Genomic DNA, 22,054 nt, shown 5'->3' on the forward strand with positions numbered 1-22,054 from the left:
ATACAGATAAATTTTGTCGATCTTTAAAACGGACAATCTAACACCAGATTAAAAAAAATTGTAAACATATGAAAAATAGCAAATTTTCCTTGTGAGAAACCTAGGGAATTTTGTCTGCACTTTTCAGACCTCAAATTCTAAACAAAATATTACCTACTGTAAAGGAGCTCTCTTACAACGGCCTCACTAGCCAAGATTGGCTCGAATTGAAACATACGACTACACCCTCTAGCTTTCCCTGGATATTGCTCATATAGTACTAGGTGAAATTTAAAGGAAACTGGCGTTAAACATCCTTACATTAAAACATTAAGAGAGGACATCACAACACATACTTATACTATTCAATTAAATTTGCAATATGTTTATATTAAAATAATTTGCATGTCTATCAATATTTTCCTATCGTTATTTAAATTAATTTTTTTTTTTGTTTTGTTATTATGATTTTTTTTCAAATAAATTTTCTTAATTTGTCGATTTCTCTTTCTTTTTTAGTTGCAATTCCCTGGATATTCTTCCGTGCTCCAAAACATGGATAAAGAAAAAGGGTGTCTATTACCTGGTCATTAATTACGTGGCAAAATATTAATTTTTATGCCATAGGAGATGACAACTTGCGATCAAAAAAAAATCTCCAACTTGTGGCCATCCGATCAATTTTGACCCAAATTCCGCTGCCTCAGATACGGACACCAAACAGAAGTATGACACCAAACAGGGAGACCTTCAAATTCAACGGCCAATTTAAACCCAAGGACCGGGCATTTAACACCAGATCCCCACTCAGCAGTCAGTGGAGACCAAAAAAAAAATATTGTGATTTTGGGGAACTTTTTGTTAACAAGTAAACACACATATAAATATTCACTTTTTTTTAGTGTTAAAAACTACTTTGGACCATCTTCTTGCTTAGATCTTTTGCAACACTATGTTCCAATTTTCCTATTTTCCTCCTTTTTATAGTCGCTTCATTTTGCCACCATTTTTCCTAAAATTTCCAATATTTATTATGGACCTTATTGATGGCGATAGGGTAGCTACGAAATGGCTACTCAGCCATGGTTGTATAAATCCGTAGCCAAATAACGATTGAACGATCCCTATTCTTTTATAATGGCAACGCCATCCATTTCCTTCTTGTCATTTTCTTTTTCATTTCGCCTGATGCGCAACAGCATCTAACTTTAAAATTTTATTTTTCTGAATCGGGTCTCTGAGCTATTTCTCTTTTCAAAGAAATAGCTACTGGGGTAAGTAAACAAATGGCATATTTTAAAAACAATGTAAAAACTATTTACATTGAATTTTCCAGGTAAGCCATGTAGCCTACACGCCCCCTGATGGCCCACCCGACGCAACAAAACTTCGACCCTTTGCTGAGTTAATTTTGCAAAGGTCGATGTGCGGAAGGTTTTATTATTCCACGTGGGGAACTCCCACAGCCCTGAAGTCTCATGGCCGGGCATTTCTGGAACTTCAATGGTAAGCATACCCTTTTGGAACCGTGAGATTTGTTCAACGGTACTTTGTGTGGCGTCATTTTTTTAATGTATGCACACATATACATGTATGCGTTATGGTACGACCCGTCGCCCCATACGTTTATGCGTATATAGCAAGGTGGCAACCTTAGTTTCTACAATGTTATCCATTCACGCTGAATGAAATGTTGATGAATGGAAATAAGAAGAAGACTGTTTTTATTTCTCTTCTTTATTCATACAGACGTGTTTGCCGGCATAATTGAAAAATTCCAGATTACACCTGAATTATTTGGAGAATTTTTTTGATTTGAAGCACCCGAACAATATTTAAGGAGACTGTGAGTATAATTTATATATTTTTATTTATATCTACCCCTATATTAATGCATATTTTTTTAGGTTACTCGGTTCGACTGGGATATGAGTAAAGTTCCTTAACATGGATTTCTTCAGTATCATTTGGCAGAATTTGTAGTGTGCAGAAAGTGAAATGCGTACGTTCTACCAAACTTGTGTGGTTATTGTTTGGCCGTGAGTGAGCTGTGGTGATTCCTTTTTAATTTTTGGGTAAAATCCCCATTTGGGCTACACCAACCATCATTGAATGGTGTATGGTGTATTCAATGCTTTTATTCAGCCCTCCAACCACTACGTACTCCTTTGGGTTTATGAAATTGTAAGTTAAACCTTTACTGTTTATAAATGCCGTAGTAATTTTAATTTTTTTTTTTTTTTTTCAGATACTGCTGAGTCGGGGGTCATATTATTGTTATTGTCCGGTCATTAAGAATTAGTTATACTGCGCTTACTTATTTTTGAACAAATTCCTGCCTAACATGAACTTGTTTTGCTCCAAATCTTTCGGAATTGTGTGTTTATATGGATAAAAGCATGGTATTCGTAAAATAGAAAACTAACTATCGCGCAATAAAGCGTCTGTCCCTGGTGTAAGTGGAAAACCGTGAGTATATTTATTACTTTTTTTTGCTTTACAAAAAAAAAACATTGTCTAATTTTTGTGTACATATTGCAGACGTCCCAGAACAAAACATGAGGTGGCTAATATGGGCTCAATCTGCGGTGGAAGTGTTGATTTTATATTTATTTTTCCCCCATCGAAATTTTATCCATGTGAAGGAGTTATTTTACCATGATATGTACAGGTGAGTGATACATTTCTGAAATTGTTTTTAGGCAGTTTAACTTGTTAGGAGTTAGGAGGTGATTTTTTTAGCCTTTTTATATAAAAGCAGAGATGTTTTTATTGGCCTAATAAATATACAAAATAATGTTCAAAGTGTTTTAAATCTCTTGAGATTTATATTAATATTTTCGCTTTTGGATCGAATAGATGTTCAATGTTCAAAATTGAGTCTTTCACAGCAAAATTTGTACCATGCTTCCACAATTCTTGTCCAAATAATGGGCACAAAAGTGAACAGAATTTAGCTGAGTTTATTAGGTTCTTATTTAAGATACTTCCACAATAATTTAATTTATGGTAACTTAACTTTATCTGCCTGACGAAATTATTGGTGATATGTTTTTTTGTTACGTTTGTTTATCAATAAGACAATATATACAATATTGACACCCACACATCACGTTTTACAAACTGGAAAATCACCAGTATAACTTTTAATAACCGGCGAAACATAATGTCATTTCCTCAAAATGGGTCAACAAGAAAATATTTCAGTTTTATACGAAATTTGGGATATTAAGTTTTACGTTTTTAATAATGGGGCTAAGTTACATTTTATCATGACATTCGTCTTCACCCTTTATATGGATACTCTGTTTTTTTATTAACGATAGTGGTCGAAGCTATTACGTGATCAAAACCTAACTAGGATATCTACCACTTTGGCCTAAATTCCCTAGGTTCGCGATGGCATAGTTCCGACCTGCCCCTATGATGGGAAACCATTTATGTGGTTAGATTTCAGCTACATGGTTTTTGGCCGTAGCTCAGTTAGCCACTTTGACCACCTATATTGTTTCGACTTTATCTTAATCAAAAAACAATTTCGCCATTAAGCTCTACATCTTCAGATCCTTCACGTGGCAGGTTCCTAAAGGCTTTCCCTGCATATCTTCTATTTCATACATATTGCTACCAATCGGTTTGACTATTCTGCACTTTAGGTACTTGCGACAAAATTTGGCGTTTATATTTTTCCCAAAATCGCTCAATATATGATTTTTCCTGTAGGCCTCCTGTCCGGGAATGAATTTAACTATTCGGGCCCTTTGATTGTAGCGTTTCGCACTCCGCTCGTAGGCCTCGTGTAGGTTTTTCTCAATTTTGTCCCTGATTATTTCCAACCGTTCTTTTCTGCCTAATTCATTTATCTGATGATCGCATAAAGATTGTAGTTTGCGGGCTAGCTTGTAGTCACTGCCGGACGTGTACATCTCGTAACCAAATAATGCAAAGAACGGAGTTACCCCCGTTGAAGAGTGGATTGATGATCGTAAAGCACATTCGATTTCTGTTAAATATGTGTCCCATTCCCTATGATCTTCGTTCAAATATGCCCGGATTGCAGCCAATACAGATTGGTTTACCCTCTCTGAGGCGTTAGATTGTGGTGAATACGGTGCCGTTTGCATATGGTTGATTTTAAAGGTTTCGATCATTTCTCTGAAACCCTTAGCAGTAAACTGCGCTCCATTGTCCGTGTGAATCGTTTCTGGAACTCCAAACTTTCTGAAGATTTCTTGTACAAGAAATTGGACTACATTTGAGGTGGTTGCTTCTCTCATGGCTTTTAGAAATACGAATTTGGAAAAATGATCGACAACTATAAAAATATAGCTGTTACCACCTTTCGAACGAGGATACTTTCCTAAAAAGTCCATATATAATTTTTGGAATGGACGTTCAGTAACGACCTCACATCCTATAGTAGGTTGCATATTTCTATTTAGGGGTTTTGTCTCCTTACATGTCCTACAGTTCACAACAAATGCCCTTACTTGTGATGCCATTTTTGGCCAATAATAAAATCGTTGTAGACGATGCAATGTTTTTGTTATTCCCCCGTGAGCAGAGGTCACTTCATTATGTGCCTTTTCTATCAAAAGATATGTTAGGGATTCGGGAATCCATAATTTCCACGGCATTTCCTCAAAATCTAAATCATTTTCTGTTTTGGTACGCTTGAAAATAAGTCCATTCTCAATTTTCAGATCAGGTAATTTGGCTGTATTTTTTTCGATATCACCGATCAAGTCTTTGTATTCCTGACTTTCGAACTCGGCTGTTTCAAAGTCGAAAAGATCGTCCACAATTTCGACATCTTCTACAACTTCCAAGCGTGACAACATGTCTGCCACTACGTTGTCTTTTCCTTTTCGATGTTCAATATTGAAGTTGTATCCCTGTAACTGCAGGGACCATCGAGCTAATCTACCACTAAGGTCTTTCACCCCCATGAGCCATTTCAGGCTGGCATGGTCCGTTATGACCGTAAATTTCATCATTTCCACATAGGGTCTGAATCTTTTTACTGCCATAACGGCCGCCAAGCATTCTTTCTCTGTCACACTATAGTTTTTTTGGCAATCATTCAACTTTTGGGAGTAGAAGGCTATAGGGTATTCCTCATCATGGTCTCCCTTCTGGAATAATACGGCCCCTATTCCGTATTCCGATGCATCACATTGGATATAAAATTGTTTGGAGAAATCCGGATGTTTTAACACCGGGGCCGTTGTCAAGGCATTCTTCAACTCCTCAAATGCATCTATGGCGTTCTTGGTCATCAAGAATTTTGGTCCTTTTTTGAGTGTATCTGTTAAAGGCGCAGATATGCTGGCAAAATTTTTAATAAATCTGCGGTACCACCCCGCTGTTCCCAAAAAACTTCTTACATCTCGTGGACATTTTGGCACTTTCAAGTTTTTAATGGCCATTACCTTTTCAGGATCCGTTTTTAATACACCCCCTCCAATTACAAAGCCTAGATATTTTAGTTCTTTAAAACAGAATTTGCTCTTTTTCAGTCCTATCGTGAGGTTGGCTTTTCTTAAACAGTCGGCAACTTGATCTAATAGTTTTAAATGTGTTTCGAAATCCTCTGAAATAACTAACAAATCGTCTAAATAAATAAAGACATTGGATTTTAGACGAGACGGAATAACTTTATCCATCAATCGACAAAGACGCTGCGCCGCATTACATAGCCCGAAAGGCATCATTCTAAATTGATAGAGCGGACGTCCTGGGACAGTAAAGGCAGTGTATGGTCTTGACTCTTTATCCAGCTCTATCTGCCAAAAGGCATGTTTTAAATCAACACTACTAATAAAAACAGTTTGATCTATACGGCTCAAAATTCCATCAATATTTTGAAGCGGATACGCGTCTTTCATCGTTACAGCATTTAATTTCCGCGCGTCTAAACAGAAACGATTCTTTCCTGGTTTCCGCACTATCGTAATTCGATTATTCCACGCACTATTGCTCTCTTCAATGACGTTTAGTTCCAACATTTTATCTATTTCTTGGTAAACTATTTCTTGCACCGCTGGGGAAATGGGGTAATGTCTATCTTTAATAGGATTTGTTCCCTCAACAAGTTTGATTGAATGTTTTTCCAGCGTTGTATGCCCTAGACCCATTTTCTCAAAAGAAGGGAATGATTCCACAGTCTTTTGCAACCGTTCTTTTTGATCATTTGTAAGGTTATGCATTTCTCTCGGATAATCGTTCTCCTCCACGAATTTGTTTTGGATTTTCTCTATGTCTATGACATTGACTGACACTATATCAGGGGCTAAATTAAAAGCTTTCCAAAAATCAATTCCTAAATATACAGGCTGTTCTAGGTCTGGACACATGTAGAAACTTATCTCTCTTTCGATATCTTTGTATTGGACTTTTACTCTTATCTTTCCTAACACTCGATGTAATTGGCCTGAAGCGGTTCTAACATTGGTATAATAAAAATCTGGTTCCATTTTTAACTTGTCTACTAACTCTCTACATCCTTTACCGAGAACCGAAACTGTGGCTCCAGAGTCCAGCAGTCCTTTTAGTTCTTGACCTTCAATAGTTATGGTGGCGTAAGGCCTTTGATCAGATGTTTCATTGTATTTTCTCACCGATTCAATAAGCATTTTTTTAATCATTTTGTTTTCTTTTTTTCTCTGTCGGAGCTTCAGAATTCTATCTAACTTTTTTGGATTTTGGGCTTTCTTAGGAACTACTATCACTTTTTCATCATCTTTGGTGACTTCTGTTTCAGTCAATCCCTCACAATTTTTTTCCTCCTCAAAGATGTGTCTTCTTATAATTTCATAGTTCGCTTTTCGAACTTCTATTGGTAGGTAATGCCGAATGGACGGATAATTAAGTTGCTCTAAGCATTTTGTTGTTGTTTGGATGTTACGGGTCTGTCTGTCGAACACGATGTTCCCGCTGACACTGTGTTCCTTTTCCCGTTTTCCGATTGGCACCTCGGACACTTTGGTGCGACGGTGTTCGGTTGGCCACATCTGTAGCAGAATAGTGATCTTTGTGCCGACAAACAATCCATAAACCGATGTCCTGGCCTACGACAGTTCCAACAAATTTGTTCCCCTTGGATCTCAGACACTTCTGGCATGGTTTCATTTACATAGTAATTATCCTCGCATGTTTGCAACTCGTGTACTCTAACATTTTGGTATGGAGGTGGAGGCATATACCTCACATCTCGCTTGTTGCAAGTTTTTTCAGCTCTTATGCATTCCATCCTGAGTTCTTCCATTGAATGTATGCTCATGGGATAAATCATTCTAAATATTTCACCTTTCAAATTTCTCTTAACAATCTGGATGATTTCTCTCTCAGATATTGGCTGGCTTAACTTCGACCTCAAGGTATTTATGACTTGAAAAAAATTATCTAAGCTTTCCCCTGGCTTTATCTTCCTTTCTACAATTTCGCTCATGACATCAAAATTTGACCTAGTGGTGCTATATCTCCTGAACAGGGCGTCTTTCAACGAAGACCAATCTCGCACTACGCCAGTTTTAATTTGTAGCCAGTACCATTCATACGCTCCACCCGACAACAAACTCTGGAATTCAGCAAAAATGTCTTCCCAAGATACTTTGTATTGGTTCTTCAAATACTCTAATCTAAAAACGAAATCTTCTACAGAAATTCCAGAAGGATTACCATCAAACTTCAGTTTAAACTTCTCCACTTTGCTAGGCCTCTCCAAATTGGGGCCGGGAGGAAATAACATCATGTTAGATGATGGTATCTCTGGAGGTCTGTTATTTAGAAATAGTGGTGGAGGAGCGGTAAAATCGCGATGTATGTTACTAGGTTGAAAAATGGTTTGATTAGTTGCACTAGCAGTATCGGTTATGTTCTTAACCATATCCCCTAACTTTCCAATAGCTTCATAAACCTTTTTTAATTCACCTCCTACACATTCTTGAATTAAAGGCCTTAGATTTAGTTGAACATTTGCAACATTCTCATTTACCATTTGCCTTAACATATTCTCATCAGGGTTGCCGTTTACATTATTGTTTATCCGTTGAGGATCTGTTGGGTTTCTATTTGACACTCCATTATTTGGTTGAGGATTGGAATTTATGCTTTGAGACATGTCAATAATCGACTGATCTCCCGTAGACGGTGGATTAACCATTTTGCCACTATTTGCTTTTTTCCTATGTTTTGGAACAGATTGAAAATAGTTTCTGCTAATGTCAAAGGAAGCTGTACGATTTCGCTTACTTCGACGTGTAGCTTCAGAGTCAATTTCATCAGTCATTGGCAAAAAAGCCTGTGTTTCGACCAATGTTTGATGAAAATAAATAGGTTTGTCCGATTTATAAATAAGATCTGTCAAAACTGATTATACATATAAATCCGTCACAACACTAATATTTAAAAAAAAATATATAAAAAAAATAAAAAATATAAAAATTATAAAAAAATATAAATATTAAATATAAGTAATTAAAAATAATTATATAAAAAAAATAAAAACAATATAAAAAAATAACCAAAACAGAATTTAAAAATAAATATAAAAATGACGACACAATTCAAACAGCATACAAAAATTAAGACAGCACAATTTTTTAATATTTCAATAAATACTATATAGGGATTTTCATTTTAGGTTATTTCATAGAGGTGTGTGTTTTATATTTCTTTTATAAAAATGCCCTTTCGGTTATCCAAGCAGGTTCAGAACAAATACCATTACGAAAAATGTTTTTTTTTTGTTTTTAACTTTATCTTTTTTATTTAGAACTTTTGATCCCTTTTTTCACGGCATTTTCTTGTTATAACCATCACGAAAAAGATCTCGTAAAATAGGAGAGCAACTGTCACCTGATAATTCATATATCGGTGAATATTGCACATTTCCCAGAAATCAAAAATCCTACCTATTTCAGCTACGTTAATAAGTTTACACAAACAACACTAAACAGGTCATTTACAATACATACATTGTTACACTCACGACGAACAAGCTATTGCACTGACCGATTATTGTTATGGAAGTAATATCCTAAATATTCTAATTCCTAAAACTAATATTGCACTTACATATTTTCAAAGAAAATATGGATCAATATCAGCAAGGCTGAAGAATATTGCGATATAACTTATGTCTATTTTTTTCCTATGGTCTATATCAAGGTGGTTAGATGTTATTGCACCGATTACTGAGTTTTTGGGTTCGACAGAACCTTATTTTTTTAATAATTTGGGCGCCATCTGTTACGTATTCCTGATTGGCGGCGTTAAAAGTGACCCTCCGGCTGCTAGCGGTCTCGGGGTCTGGTTCTCAACCGTCACTTTGTAACACCTCAGGACGAACACGAAATTGGAACTTTACACATCACAAATACAATACACTACACAAACACAACACCTGCTCAGACAAGGGAGAGTTGATGTTTCTACTCCCGCATTCGCCCACCCTTCCATGGTCTTCAGGGTTCCCTTTTAAAGTAATTTTTTTGAAGACCCCACACACACTCACCTCTTTACCTAGCTAGAAAATTGCCCTATTAACAAAAATTTAACACATAGTTTATTTTTAGTCTAATTCTAATCACAACATTATTTATTGACAGAAAGGACTTACAGCTAAATACAGATAAATTTTGTCGATCTTTAAAACGGACAATCTAACACCAGATTAAAAAAAATTGTAAACATATGAAAAATAGCAAATTTTCCTTGTGAGAAACCTAGGGAATTTTGTCTGCACTTTTCAGACCTCAAATTCTAAACAAAATATTACCTACTGTAAAGGAGCTCTCTTACAACGGCCTCACTAGCCAAGATTGGCTCGAATTGAAACATACGACTACACCCTCTAGCTTTCCCTGGATATTGCTCATATAGTACTAGGTGAAATTTAAAGGAAACTGGCGTTAAACATCCTTACATTAAAACATTAAGAGAGGACATCACAACACATACTTATACTATTCAATTAAATTTGCAATATGTTTATATTAAAATAATTTGCATGTCTATCAATATTTTCCTATCGTTATTTAAATTAATTTTTTTTTTTGTTTTGTTATTATGATTTTTTTTCAAATAAATTTTCTTAATTTGTCGATTTCTCTTTCTTTTTTAGTTGCAATTCCCTGGATATTCTTCCGTGCTCCAAAACATGGATAAAGAAAAAGGGTGTCTATTACCTGGTCATTAATTACGTGGCAAAATATTAATTTTTATGCCATAGGAGATGACAACTTGCGATCAAAAAAAAATCTCCAACTTGTGGCCATCCGATCAATTTTGACCCAAATTCCGCTGCCTCAGATACGGACACCAAACAGAAGTATGACACCAAACAGGGAGACCTTCAAATTCAACGGCCAATTTAAACCCAAGGACCGGGCATTTAACACCAGATCCCCACTCAGCAGTCAGTGGAGACCAAAAAAAAAATATTGTGATTTTGGGGAACTTTTTGTTAACAAGTAAACACACATATAAATATTCACTTTTTTTTAGTGTTAAAAACTACTTTGGACCATCTTCTTGCTTAGATCTTTTGCAACACTATGTTCCAATTTTCCTATTTTCCTCCTTTTTATAGTCGCTTCATTTTGCCACCATTTTTCCTAAAATTTCCAATATTTATTATGGACCTTATTGATGGCGATAGGGTAGCTACGAAATGGCTACTCAGCCATGGTTGTATAAATCCGTAGCCAAATAACGATTGAACGATCCCTATTCTTTTATAATGGCAACGCCATCCATTTCCTTCTTGTCATTTTCTTTTTCATTTCGCCTGATGCGCAACAGCATCTAACTTTAAAATTTTATTTTTCTGAATCGGGTCTCTGAGCTATTTCTCTTTTCAAAGAAATAGCTACTGGGGTAAGTAAACAAATGGCATATTTTAAAAACAATGTAAAAACTATTTACATTGAATTTTCCAGGTAAGCCATGTAGCCTACACGCCCCCTGATGGCCCACCCGACGCAACAATATTTAGTATCGGCATCTACGTAACGGTCAGAATTAACCTGTTCGTCTATTTGTGATTTCGCCGGGATTAAAAATATTCGCGGTTCAATGTAAAATTTGATTTATACTTAACGCAAATGTTATGGTCTATTTCACTTACTAAATATAACCCGATGACCATAAAAATTGGAAGGCTTCTGCCCAGTCCTAAGCTCTAGCCACATGCTAACTTCCGCGTCGATTGGTCTATAATTGCGACCTGTAGATCAACTGCAAAATCAGGAATTTTTCAGTTTTTGGTCCATTTCAACCCCTAAATATTATGCGATCATCTCCAAAAGAAATAGAGTTCTATTCTGACCTTAGGCCCACCTCCATTTTAAATTTCGTGATGATCGGGCCATAATTGTGACCTGTAGAGTGATTACAAATTAACATGGACAGACGGACGGACGGACATACATAGCTAGATCGACTCAGCTCGGCAAGATAGGAAGATCCATGTATACTTTCCTGCACAAAATGAAAACGTACGTCCCGAAATTCACTCCATTTGGGCTGATATTAGCCATTATTTGCACAATAAACCTGAAACCGGATTAAGGATATATATAGGAGCTATATGCAAATCATAGCAGTTTTCGATTAAATTTGACAAAGATATTCCGAGCTCTATAAGATATCTGATACCAAATATCATTGTTGCCCAAAGTATATTACGAATGTTAGGGACTTTAACACCAAATCGGAAGAAACATATATATGGCAGTTATATCTGAACAGATTTTCTCCGAATTCGATGTACTTGCTTCTAGACTGGATATAGATCGGATATGCCAAAATTCATGTCATTTGGACTGATATTGGCTATTTGGTGCACATTTAAGCAGAAATCGGTTATATATAGGAACTGTATCCAAATCTGAACCGATCTTGACAAAATTTGATACACTTAATTTAGAGCTGTATCTGATATCTGGTACCAAAGATCAATGTTGTGAAGTACACATTACGCACGTGAGGGACTTATAATTCCAAATCGGATGAAACATATATATGTGAGCTATAGCTATATCTGTACCGATTTTTACCAAATTTGAAGTACTTATTTCCCATGTGCCAAAATTCGGGTCATTTGGTATGATGGGACGAAAATATTCTCAGAAATTTCAATAGATTTTATCCTTGGGCCAAACAAATATTGTTTGGAAAGTTTCATCTCAATTGGATAATAAATGCGACCTGCATTTTGTTCACAAAAGTACATGGACAGACGTACGAACGGACAGATGGACAGACGGACTGACATGCATAGATCGACTCGAAAAGTGAATCTATGAAGATACTCAAAAGAAACTATGGGTCCATCTCACTTCCTTCTCCATGTTACAAACAAATGCACAAAGACATAATACTCTTACCACTATGTGGTGTAGGGTATTATGTCTTTGTTCGCTGACGAAGTAGCGGAAACTAGCTAGTATTTCATAATTTCCTTACAAAAGAGAATCCAACTATTTGACGCTATGAGAAAAAAATATTGCTTGAAATTTTTTGCATGAAAAGTAGACAAAATAGAATTAATTTTTTTAAGTTTTTACTACGATAACCGATTTTCCCTTTATGATATCGATGGAAATTGCCAAACTAGTAGATTCTTACAGGTACTTGAATAGGACTTTTTTTTTAAGAATACAATTTTTATTATGTTTATGTTAATGTCCAGTTCCTGCAAGAATCTACTAGTTTTGCAATTTTCTTCGATATCATAAAGGGAAATGAATTCGTTGTCGTAGTAAAAACTTTTACATTCTTGCAATTCTGAAACTGTCCATTATAAATATATTATTTAAAGATACTTACTTCTGACGTTTCGCTCTCTTATATTTAATACCCATTGATTTTACGCTTCCTCAAAAATATATAATAAACTATTAATAAAAACATTTATGTAATTTATAAAAAAGTGCATCGATTCTTAAATTCTCTGAATAACCCATGATATCGAAAAAGAATTTAGACAGAAATGGACTTTCACTTTCATTTCATTTGTAATTGCTTCGTAGAGCACAAACATAACTAAGGCTAGCTATAAACGTATCTTTGTATTTATGTTTAGTGCGTGTGTAAATTCCACCATACACACACACACCAATTGTTGGACTGACAGGCAGGCAGTCAGACGGACAAACAAACTTCTTAATGTCACCATTTATGACCATATTAAATGTATGGCTCTATTGCTACTCACTTGTTGTTGTTTATTGGTCATTTTGTTGTTGTTGCTGTTATTGTTGTCTTTTTTCGATTCCGATTCGAAACTGATTGGTAATTTCATAGTTTAAAAGTTTTATTTTGGATTTGCTTACGTTTCGGTATGCTTTTCTGGCACGTATTCAATACCAGACAGCACTTGGAAAATACATTAAACGGGAGCGGGGGTGTCTGAGAGAGGAAGAAAATCAATGCACAAAATTGTTAGTGTAGGTGCGACATTAACCATGGCGTTCTTCCACTCACGAGAGTGTATGCGTATGAGTAGAAATTTGTCGCCAAATTGTGGTTATTTGACACATAAAGTATTCCAGCACCAATGGAAGGAAAGAAAGAAAAAACAAGTAAAAAAGCAGTAACTTCGGCCGGGCCAAACTTTGAATACCCTCCACCATTTAGAACGAATTTGAAAATTTTCGAAAAAGATAACATTCGCCAAAATTCAGTTTATATTTTAAAAATACCGAATATAGCCGTCATATTAGGGCCTCTACGACGTGCACCCACATAGGCATTGTTTGTCACAAGCCATTACCTTATTCAAATTCGAAACTTGAAATAAACGGTGAATAATGTAGCCAAAATCATCAAAATACCGTACGTAGGGAGGTACCGTGATATAGGAGCTACACGAAGACCTGGACCTGCATAGACGATTTTCTGTCACAGGCTGTAGTTTCCATTACGAACTTCAAATACGACATCTCAAACAATATCGGTGAGTATAGTACCTCGTCTAAATACCGAATATCAAGAGGTACTGATATATGGGGCCTATACGAAGACCTGGACCTGCATAGGCAATTTTCAGTGTAGTTCCCATTACGAACTCTAAATACGTAATTTGAAACTACTACAGTGCATAATGACGCTAAAATCATCAAAATACCGAATATAGGGAGGTACCGTTATATGGGGGCTATACGAAGACGTGGGCTTGCACAGAAAATTTTCTGTCTCAGGCTGTAGTATCCATTTCGAACTTCCAATGCCAAATTTGAAACAATTCCGGTGAAAAATGTCGCTAAAATCATCAAAATACCGAATATCGGGAGGTACCGTTATATGGGGGCTATATGAAGACGTGAACTTACACAGACAATTTTCTGCCTCAGGCTGTAGTATCCATTTCGAACTTCAAATCCCAAATTTGAAACAATTCCGGAAAAAAGTGTCGCTAAAATCATCAAAATACCGAATATCGGGAGGTACCGTTATATGGGGGCTATATGAAAACGTGGACCTACATGGCCCATTTACGAAATTAACCTGCCTACTGGCAAAATAAACATGTGTGCAAATTTTTGCCTTCTATCTCAATTCGTTCGAAAGATAGAGTGATTACAGCAGACAGACAGACGGACAGACAGACAGACGGACAGACAGACGGACATGCTGATCAGGAATATATACTTTGTTGGGTCTAAGATCATTATTTCGATGAGTTACAAACGGAATGACAAAACAAATATACCCTCCATAGTACGGTGGAGAGTATAAAAACACCGAACTGCACGTCCAAAGCTTTATTGTAAATTCCAGTCAGAGTAGCGTTTGTAGATTCACCACCAACCAAGCCAAACACATTTTGGCCGACTAGATGGACACATAAACCTTTTTTACAATTCAAAATGACAGACAGACAGACACATGGACAGTGCGTTTTTTTTTTATTTTTGTAGCACACCTTCACACTAATCTTCCTCATGTCGTTTTCTACCATCCAGTGCATGTCGAGTACCGAGGGTTTAATTTCACTTTGCCATACAACTTTTTTTGGAATTTTTGGTAATTTTTTTTTTTCAATTTTTATTATTTTAGGTTCGTACAATAATAACGTGTAGTTGTTGGTGCCCATATGACAGCTACAAAAATGGTTGTTAATAATACGTTTTGATTTCAATTTTATTTCAATATGCATGCATTAATATTTTTCTTTATTGAAAACGGATTTGAAATTCCTTATAAGCATTGTAAAGTAATTAAAAGCGTCAAATTGTCAAATTAAAAATGAAAGTTTTCGTGAGAGTGTAGACAGTAACCATACTCAATGTGAAAATTCTTAAGGGTGGTACATTACAAAAATGTTAATTTAAGTTATTTGACCTGTAAATTGACATAACTTTCTTATGTTTAAATTTTGCATGTTTGTGTCTTAGGTCTTTTGTTCTTGATTTTGTAATCACATTCAGTCTAAAACCAGTAAGGAAAGCTCAAAAGTCGGGCGGGGCCGACTATATGATACCCTACACCACTATGCATATTTAGTAGAGCTCTCGTAAAAAGGTTTATACAGGGCATTTCAGAACTCTATGAGATATTTGGTACAAAATCAAAATCTATCTAATTCTATCGTGCATTTTACGAACTATAGCTATCTCTGAACCGGGTTTCTCCAAATTTTACGTATTAGCTACTAGACTGGTGATTTGGGCTGATATTGACCATTTAGTGCACATTTAACCCGAAATCGGATGAAGATATATATGAGAGCTATATCCAAATCTGAACCGATTTCGATAAAATTTAAAACAGCTATTCCTGTGCTCCATCTAATACCTGGTACCAAATATCACGGTTGTGGAGTGAATATTACGAATGTGTGGGACTAAAACTCTAAATCGGATGAAACGTGTATATGGTTGCTATATCTATATCTGAACCGATTTTCACTAAATTTGATATACTTGCTTCTAGGCTGAATTTGGTCCGATGTACTAAAATTCAGTCCATTTGGACTTATATCGGCCATTTGGTGCACAATTAACCCGAAATCGGATGAAGATATATATGGGAGCTATATCCAAATCTGAACCGATTTCGATAAAATTACAAACAGCTATTTCTGGGCTGTATCTTATATCTGGTACCAAATATCATTCTTGTGGAGTGCATATTACGAATGTGAGAGGCTTAAACACCAAATCGGATGAAAGATATATATGGGAGCTATAGCTATATCTGAACCGATTTTCTCCAAATTTGATATACTTGCTTCTAGGCTGAACTCGGTTGGGTGTGCCAAAATTCAGGTAATTTGGACTGATAGTGGACATTTGGTGCACATTTAACCCGAAATCGGATGAATATATATATGGGAGCTATAGCTGTTTCTGAACCGATTTTCTCCAAATTTGTTGTATTTGCTTTAAGGCTAATCTCGGTCACATGTGCCAAAATTTGGGCCATTTGGGCTGATATTGGCCATTTGGTGGTCAATTAACCCGAAATCGGATGAAGATATATATGGGAGCTATATCCAAATCTGAACCGATTTCGATAAAATTTAAAACAGCTATTTCTGTGCTCCATCTAATACCTGGTACCAAATATCACGGTTGTGAAGTGCATAGTAGGAATGTGAGGGACTTAAAGATCAAATCGGATGAAAGATATATATAGGAGCTATAGCTATATCTGAACCGATTTTCTCCAAATTTGATATACTTGCTTCTAGGCCGAACTCGGTTGGGTGTGCCAAAATTCAGGTAATTTGGACTGATAGTGGATATTTGGTGCACATTTAACCCGAAATCGGATGAAGATATATATGGGAGCTATATCTAAATTTGATCCGATTCTCACCAATTTCAATAGGGTTCGTCCTTGGGCCAAAAAACTTATGTTTGGAAAATTTCATCTCAATCGGATAATAAATGCGACCTGCATTTTGTTCACAAGAATACATGGACAGACGGACGGACGGACGGACAGACGGACTGACATGCATAAATCGACTCAGAAAGTGATTCTATGAAGGTTCTCAAAAGTAACTATGGGTCTATCTCGTTTCCTTCTCCATGTTACAAACAAATGCACAAAGACATAATACCCTTACCACTATGTGGTGTAGGGTATAAAAATGTTTGTCTACCTTACAATTTTAGATTCGTTCCAACAGTCGCGTTGAGCCTTTTTATACCTTCCACCATAGTATGAAGCATGGTACAATAAAAAGGTAAGGTAGAGCTATCAGATGATTAAATTTTTTTTCTAAGCCCGGGCTGGCATCAATAATATTAACCAGATTTGCCATGGAATTGAAAAATTAGACACTTAGGACCATATTTTTGATAGAACATCCAAGCATTTCATTCATTCTTCGCGCTATTTGACTTATTTTAAAATAAACAAAAAATATCAAATAAATGAAAACAACTTGTTGCCTATAATTCTGACAGGAAGCGGACATAGCCTCAAGGCTGTATTTCTGTACTTTTATGAAGCTGTTCTACCTCCTTATTGTATTTAAGCGACATTGTTCACCGGAAATGTTCCAAATTTGGTATTTGAAGTTCGTAATGGATACTACAGCATATGACAGAAAATTGTCTGTGCAGGTCCACGTTTTGGTGTTTTCGGTATTTTGATGATTGCTTTTTTAGTTTTCAAAATGTCCATTTTTATACCCTACACCACAAGGTGGTCAGGGTATTATGTCATTGTGCATTTGTTTGTAACAGGCAGAAGGAAACGAGATAGACCCATAGTTCCTTTTGATGATCTGCATAGAATCACATTCTGAGTCGATTTATACATGTCCGTCCGTCCGTCCGTCTGTCCATGTATTTTTGTAAACAAAGTACAGATCGCATTTATTGCCCGATCCAGAAATTTTGCAAAGGTCTTTTGTTTGGCCTAAGGACGAACCCTATTGAAATTGGAGATAATCGGTCAAAATTTGGATATAGCTCCCATATATATCTTCGTCCGATTTGACTTTTATTGTGCACCAAACGTGTAATATCAGCCCGAATTGTATGGAATTTTGCACATACACCCATATTAGGCCTGAAAATATGTATGCCAAATTTGATCGAAATCGGTTCAGATATAGCTATAGCTCCCATATATATTGTTCATCCGATTTGTTATTTTTGTCCACCGCCCCCGTAATATGCACTATGCAACAACAATATTTGGGGAAATATATCAAATACAGCTCAGAAATACATTTGCTAAATTTTATCGAGATCGGTTCAGATTTGGATATAGCTCCCATATATAACATCGTCCGATTTACCTTTTATTGTGCACCAAACGTCTAATATTTGTCCAAATGGGATGGAATTTGGCACTTACGACCGAATTGAGTCTAGTAGCTAGTATGTCAAATTTGGTTCAGATCGGTTCAGATATAGTTATAGCTTCCATATATATTATTCATCCGATTTGTTATATTTGGTACCCACAACCGTAATATGCACTCTGTAACAACGATATTCAGGGAAATATATCAAATACAGCTCAGAAATATCGTTGCCAAAGTTTATCGAGATCGGTTCAGATTTGGATATAACTCCCATATATATCTTTATCCGATTTCAAATTAATTGTGCACCAAATGGGCAATACAATTCCGAATTTAGTCCTTTGAACTTTAAATTATAATTATAATCATAGCGTGTATGATTGAATTCTCCCATAGAAACTTTTAATTGTTATGTGGAGCTCTACTTAATTAGCAAAGTGGTGTAGGGTATCATAAAGTCGGCGCCGCCCGACTTTAAGACTTTCTTTACTGGTTTAGTTTGACAACATTTGTTAATCAAAACTTTATGCATCGTACTAAATTTTTAGACTTTCAAGGTTTAATATATTGTCTCAGTTTTTCCTTTTTCGAAAAGAATAATGGGAAAATCTTTATCTTTTACACCAAAAAGTCTTCAAACTCTTCTCTTCGTGACCTCAATATGAAAATTAAGAATTTCAGCTCTATTCCTTCAAACAATACCAAATCTAGTAACATCTCTCCATCCTAGACACCAACAGGAATCCAAAATTAGTACCATTTAGTACTTTTGAACAATTATAGTAAGCATTTGCCAAACCGCCACCAGATACCAACAGAGATTTGGATGTCAAATCAATACCAAATTTAGAAACATTCAGTACTTTTCTTATAATTATAGTACACATGTCTGAAACCACAGCCATGTCCTAACCATAGAAAACAACAGTGACATCAAATTTGAGAATTCCAGAAATATCCCTCACCCAATATCAAATTTAGTAACATTGAGTACGCATATCCAACACGATCCTAGACAACAATTATCGTACTCATTTGCAAAATCACCACCAGATGCCAATAGTGACATCTATATTAAATTTCGAGATTCCAGCTCTATATCTTCAGTCAATACCAAATTTAGTAACCTTAAATACTTTTTGTATAATGTTTGTCCTCATTTGCAATACCTTTCCATGTCTCAATTCTAGACACTAACAGTTATCAAAATATAAAAATTACGATTTCAGCTCTATCCCCCCACCCAATTTAGTACCACTTGGTACTTATCGAATAATTATGGTACACATTTCTAAAGCCACCTCCATATCTCAATTCTAGATACCAACAAAGAACTCAATATCAAATTTGAGGATTCCAGCCTTATTCCTTCACCCAATACAGTTTTGTAACTTTTTGTACTTTTCGGAGAAATATAGAAATTACTAAATATAGTATTTTTTAGTTCTTTCGCGAACTTCTAGTACACATTTCGAAAACTACCACTTTATGACAAACCAGGACCTCAATACAACATTTCTGAATTCTATATTCATCCGTTCACCCTAAACCAAACTGTTCCAAATTTAGTATCATTTAGTACAGTTCAAATACTTAGAACACATTTCTAAGACCACTTTCATATATCAAACGTACTTTCCAACCTTGATTCTCATACCAAATTTCAAGTTTTAAGCTCTATCCGTTCACATAATACCATTTTAGAAGTTACGAACCATTTTAAAACTTTTCGTAACTTTATAGTTTGAATTTCCAAAAAATCTTTGTTGCATCTATCCTGCACTCCATCCAAATTTCAAAATTCTAGCTCATTCCGTTTGTCCAATACAAAGTATTTCATTTCCAGTACATTTACCCTTTTAGTACGAATTTCCAAAAACCCAGGATTGTCATATGCTTATGCACCAAGACTGGCCCTAGTCAAAATTTCAAGATTCTAGCTACAGTCGTTTGGTCTGGGCATTTATTCTTATTCAGTCTGTTATGTCACTACTACTATTGATACAAATGAAGAAGAACGCCAATCATGTCACACATTGTATTCATTTATTTCACTTGTACATCAATTGTATTGTAATCGTCATCATAATCCTCATCGTCAGCATCATCTTCTTCCTCTTCCTTTCGCTGTCTCTCCAATTCGCGGGCAAATAGCTCTTTGAATGCCTCAAACTCTGCATGAGAAACATGGCAAACTTTATTCGCAAAAGACTTATCCGATGTATCGGTAATTTTATATAAACGCGGGTTTTTACTTGGTTCATTGGGATCTGCTTTAGGCGAGCGGGGTTTGAAAAGAGCCAAACGTTCCAAAAACACATGTCTGCATTTAATCTCGTCCAAAGACTTAGACAGTGCCTCCGATTTAATAATTTCTGGTATTTCAAGACGCATTACTTCTTTCATATAAACAATTTTGGCTTCAATTGTCTCTGTAGATTGTTCGATAAGTGTTGGACAATTCATTAATAGTTTCCAAACATTTTTACTTGAACCCACATAGCCTTGCAAAAATGTAATCTGTTTCAACAATCTACGTTTGTCACTAACATCCATAAGGGCAGGATATTTGGTAATAAGTTGAAAGAGGAAAAACTCCCCAAATTGACAGGAGCGCCAGTGCTCCAATGTCTCGATGATTTTCTGTGGTGAGCGCATTAAAACTTTCGGATTCCCGGTAACAATTTGCAGGAAACTGTTTGTGTTTAAGCCATGATTAGCAAATGTTTCATGTGCCTTTTGCCATAACTGTGGTGAAACGGATGATAGAAGAGGCTGTGCTTTGACAGCCTCTGCAATGTGCTCCTTTTGAAGTTCATAATCAGCAGATGTGGGTTCTATCGATTCCACTCCACCTGTTCCCGCTTTGGCAAAACAACGTACTTGTTGGCTGATCTGTAAAACAACTAGAGTCATATTTACTATTGTTGAGCTTTTAAATGTTTATATTACTTGCCAGCGGTCGTGCAATGCTTCGATGTATTTGAATTATAACTTTTCTTATCATATTTAACAATTAAATAAACGAAATGATTTGGATCCAGAAATCCCACAAATCCTAGAAATTAAAAGGGACCAACTGATCGAAAAAGAAGGCACTCAGGGCTTAGCAGGTCGAAATTAGCTGGAGTTTACAGAGTTCACCAGATCGAAAACCTGAATCCCTTGCAGGGTTTTAAAAAGTGTCGAATGTTTACATTTGGTTATTCAATTAAGAGGCCGACTTTACATAAAACATATGTTACTTTCCAAGTACTACCTATATGAAAAGCGTGAGTTGCGAAGTTGTAATGGGTATATCTTTTTTACTGTTCTAATAAGAAAGAAAATAATTTTCTTGTTAAAACTTGCGCGCAAAGACCATGGTACAATAATGAGGTAGAATAGTTTCGTAAAACTACAGAAATACAGCCCTAAGGCAGTGTCCGCTTTCTGTCAGAATTATTCAAAATTATAGGCAAAAAGTTATTTTCATTTATTTGATATTTTTGTTCATTTTCAAAGTGAGTCAAATACCGCGAAAGTTGAATGAAATGCGTGGATGTTCTCTCAAAAATATGATCCTAAGTGTTCAATCTTTCAATTCAATGACAAATCTGGTTAATATTATTAATGTGCGCCCCGCAATTTAAGTTTCTTTCAATCATTGATTCTGAAAATATTTCGTTTTTATTTTTTAAAACAACAAATACAGACACAAAATTGGCAGGAGCCGGGCACACTTAGAAAAAAATTGTAATCAGCTGGTAGCTCTACCTTACCTTTTTATTGTACCATGGCAAAGACAAAGTCCTTGGT

General features: G+C 35.8%; 1 protein-coding gene across 1 annotated transcript; it reads right to left on the reverse strand.

The window, feature by feature from the left end:
* Positions 1-20,280: 20,280 nt before the first annotated feature.
* Positions 20,281-21,372, reverse strand: LOC101900713 (transcription termination factor 4, mitochondrial). The gene is made up of 2 exons (XM_005179456.4): positions 21,213-21,372; positions 20,281-21,151 (listed from the first exon to the last, which is right to left on the reverse strand). The coding sequence occupies exons 1-2, from the start codon at positions 21,261-21,263 to the stop codon at positions 20,303-20,305; spliced, it is 900 nt and encodes a 299-aa protein (XP_005179513.2). The 5' UTR covers positions 21,264-21,372; the 3' UTR covers positions 20,281-20,302.
* Between the last annotated feature and the right edge of the window lie 682 nt (positions 21,373-22,054).

This window comes from Musca domestica, unplaced genomic scaffold (assembly GCF_030504385.1).
Source record: "Musca domestica strain aabys unplaced genomic scaffold, Musca_domestica.polishedcontigs.V.1.1 3, whole genome shotgun sequence".
Classification (NCBI taxonomy): domain Eukaryota; kingdom Metazoa; phylum Arthropoda; class Insecta; order Diptera; family Muscidae; genus Musca; species Musca domestica.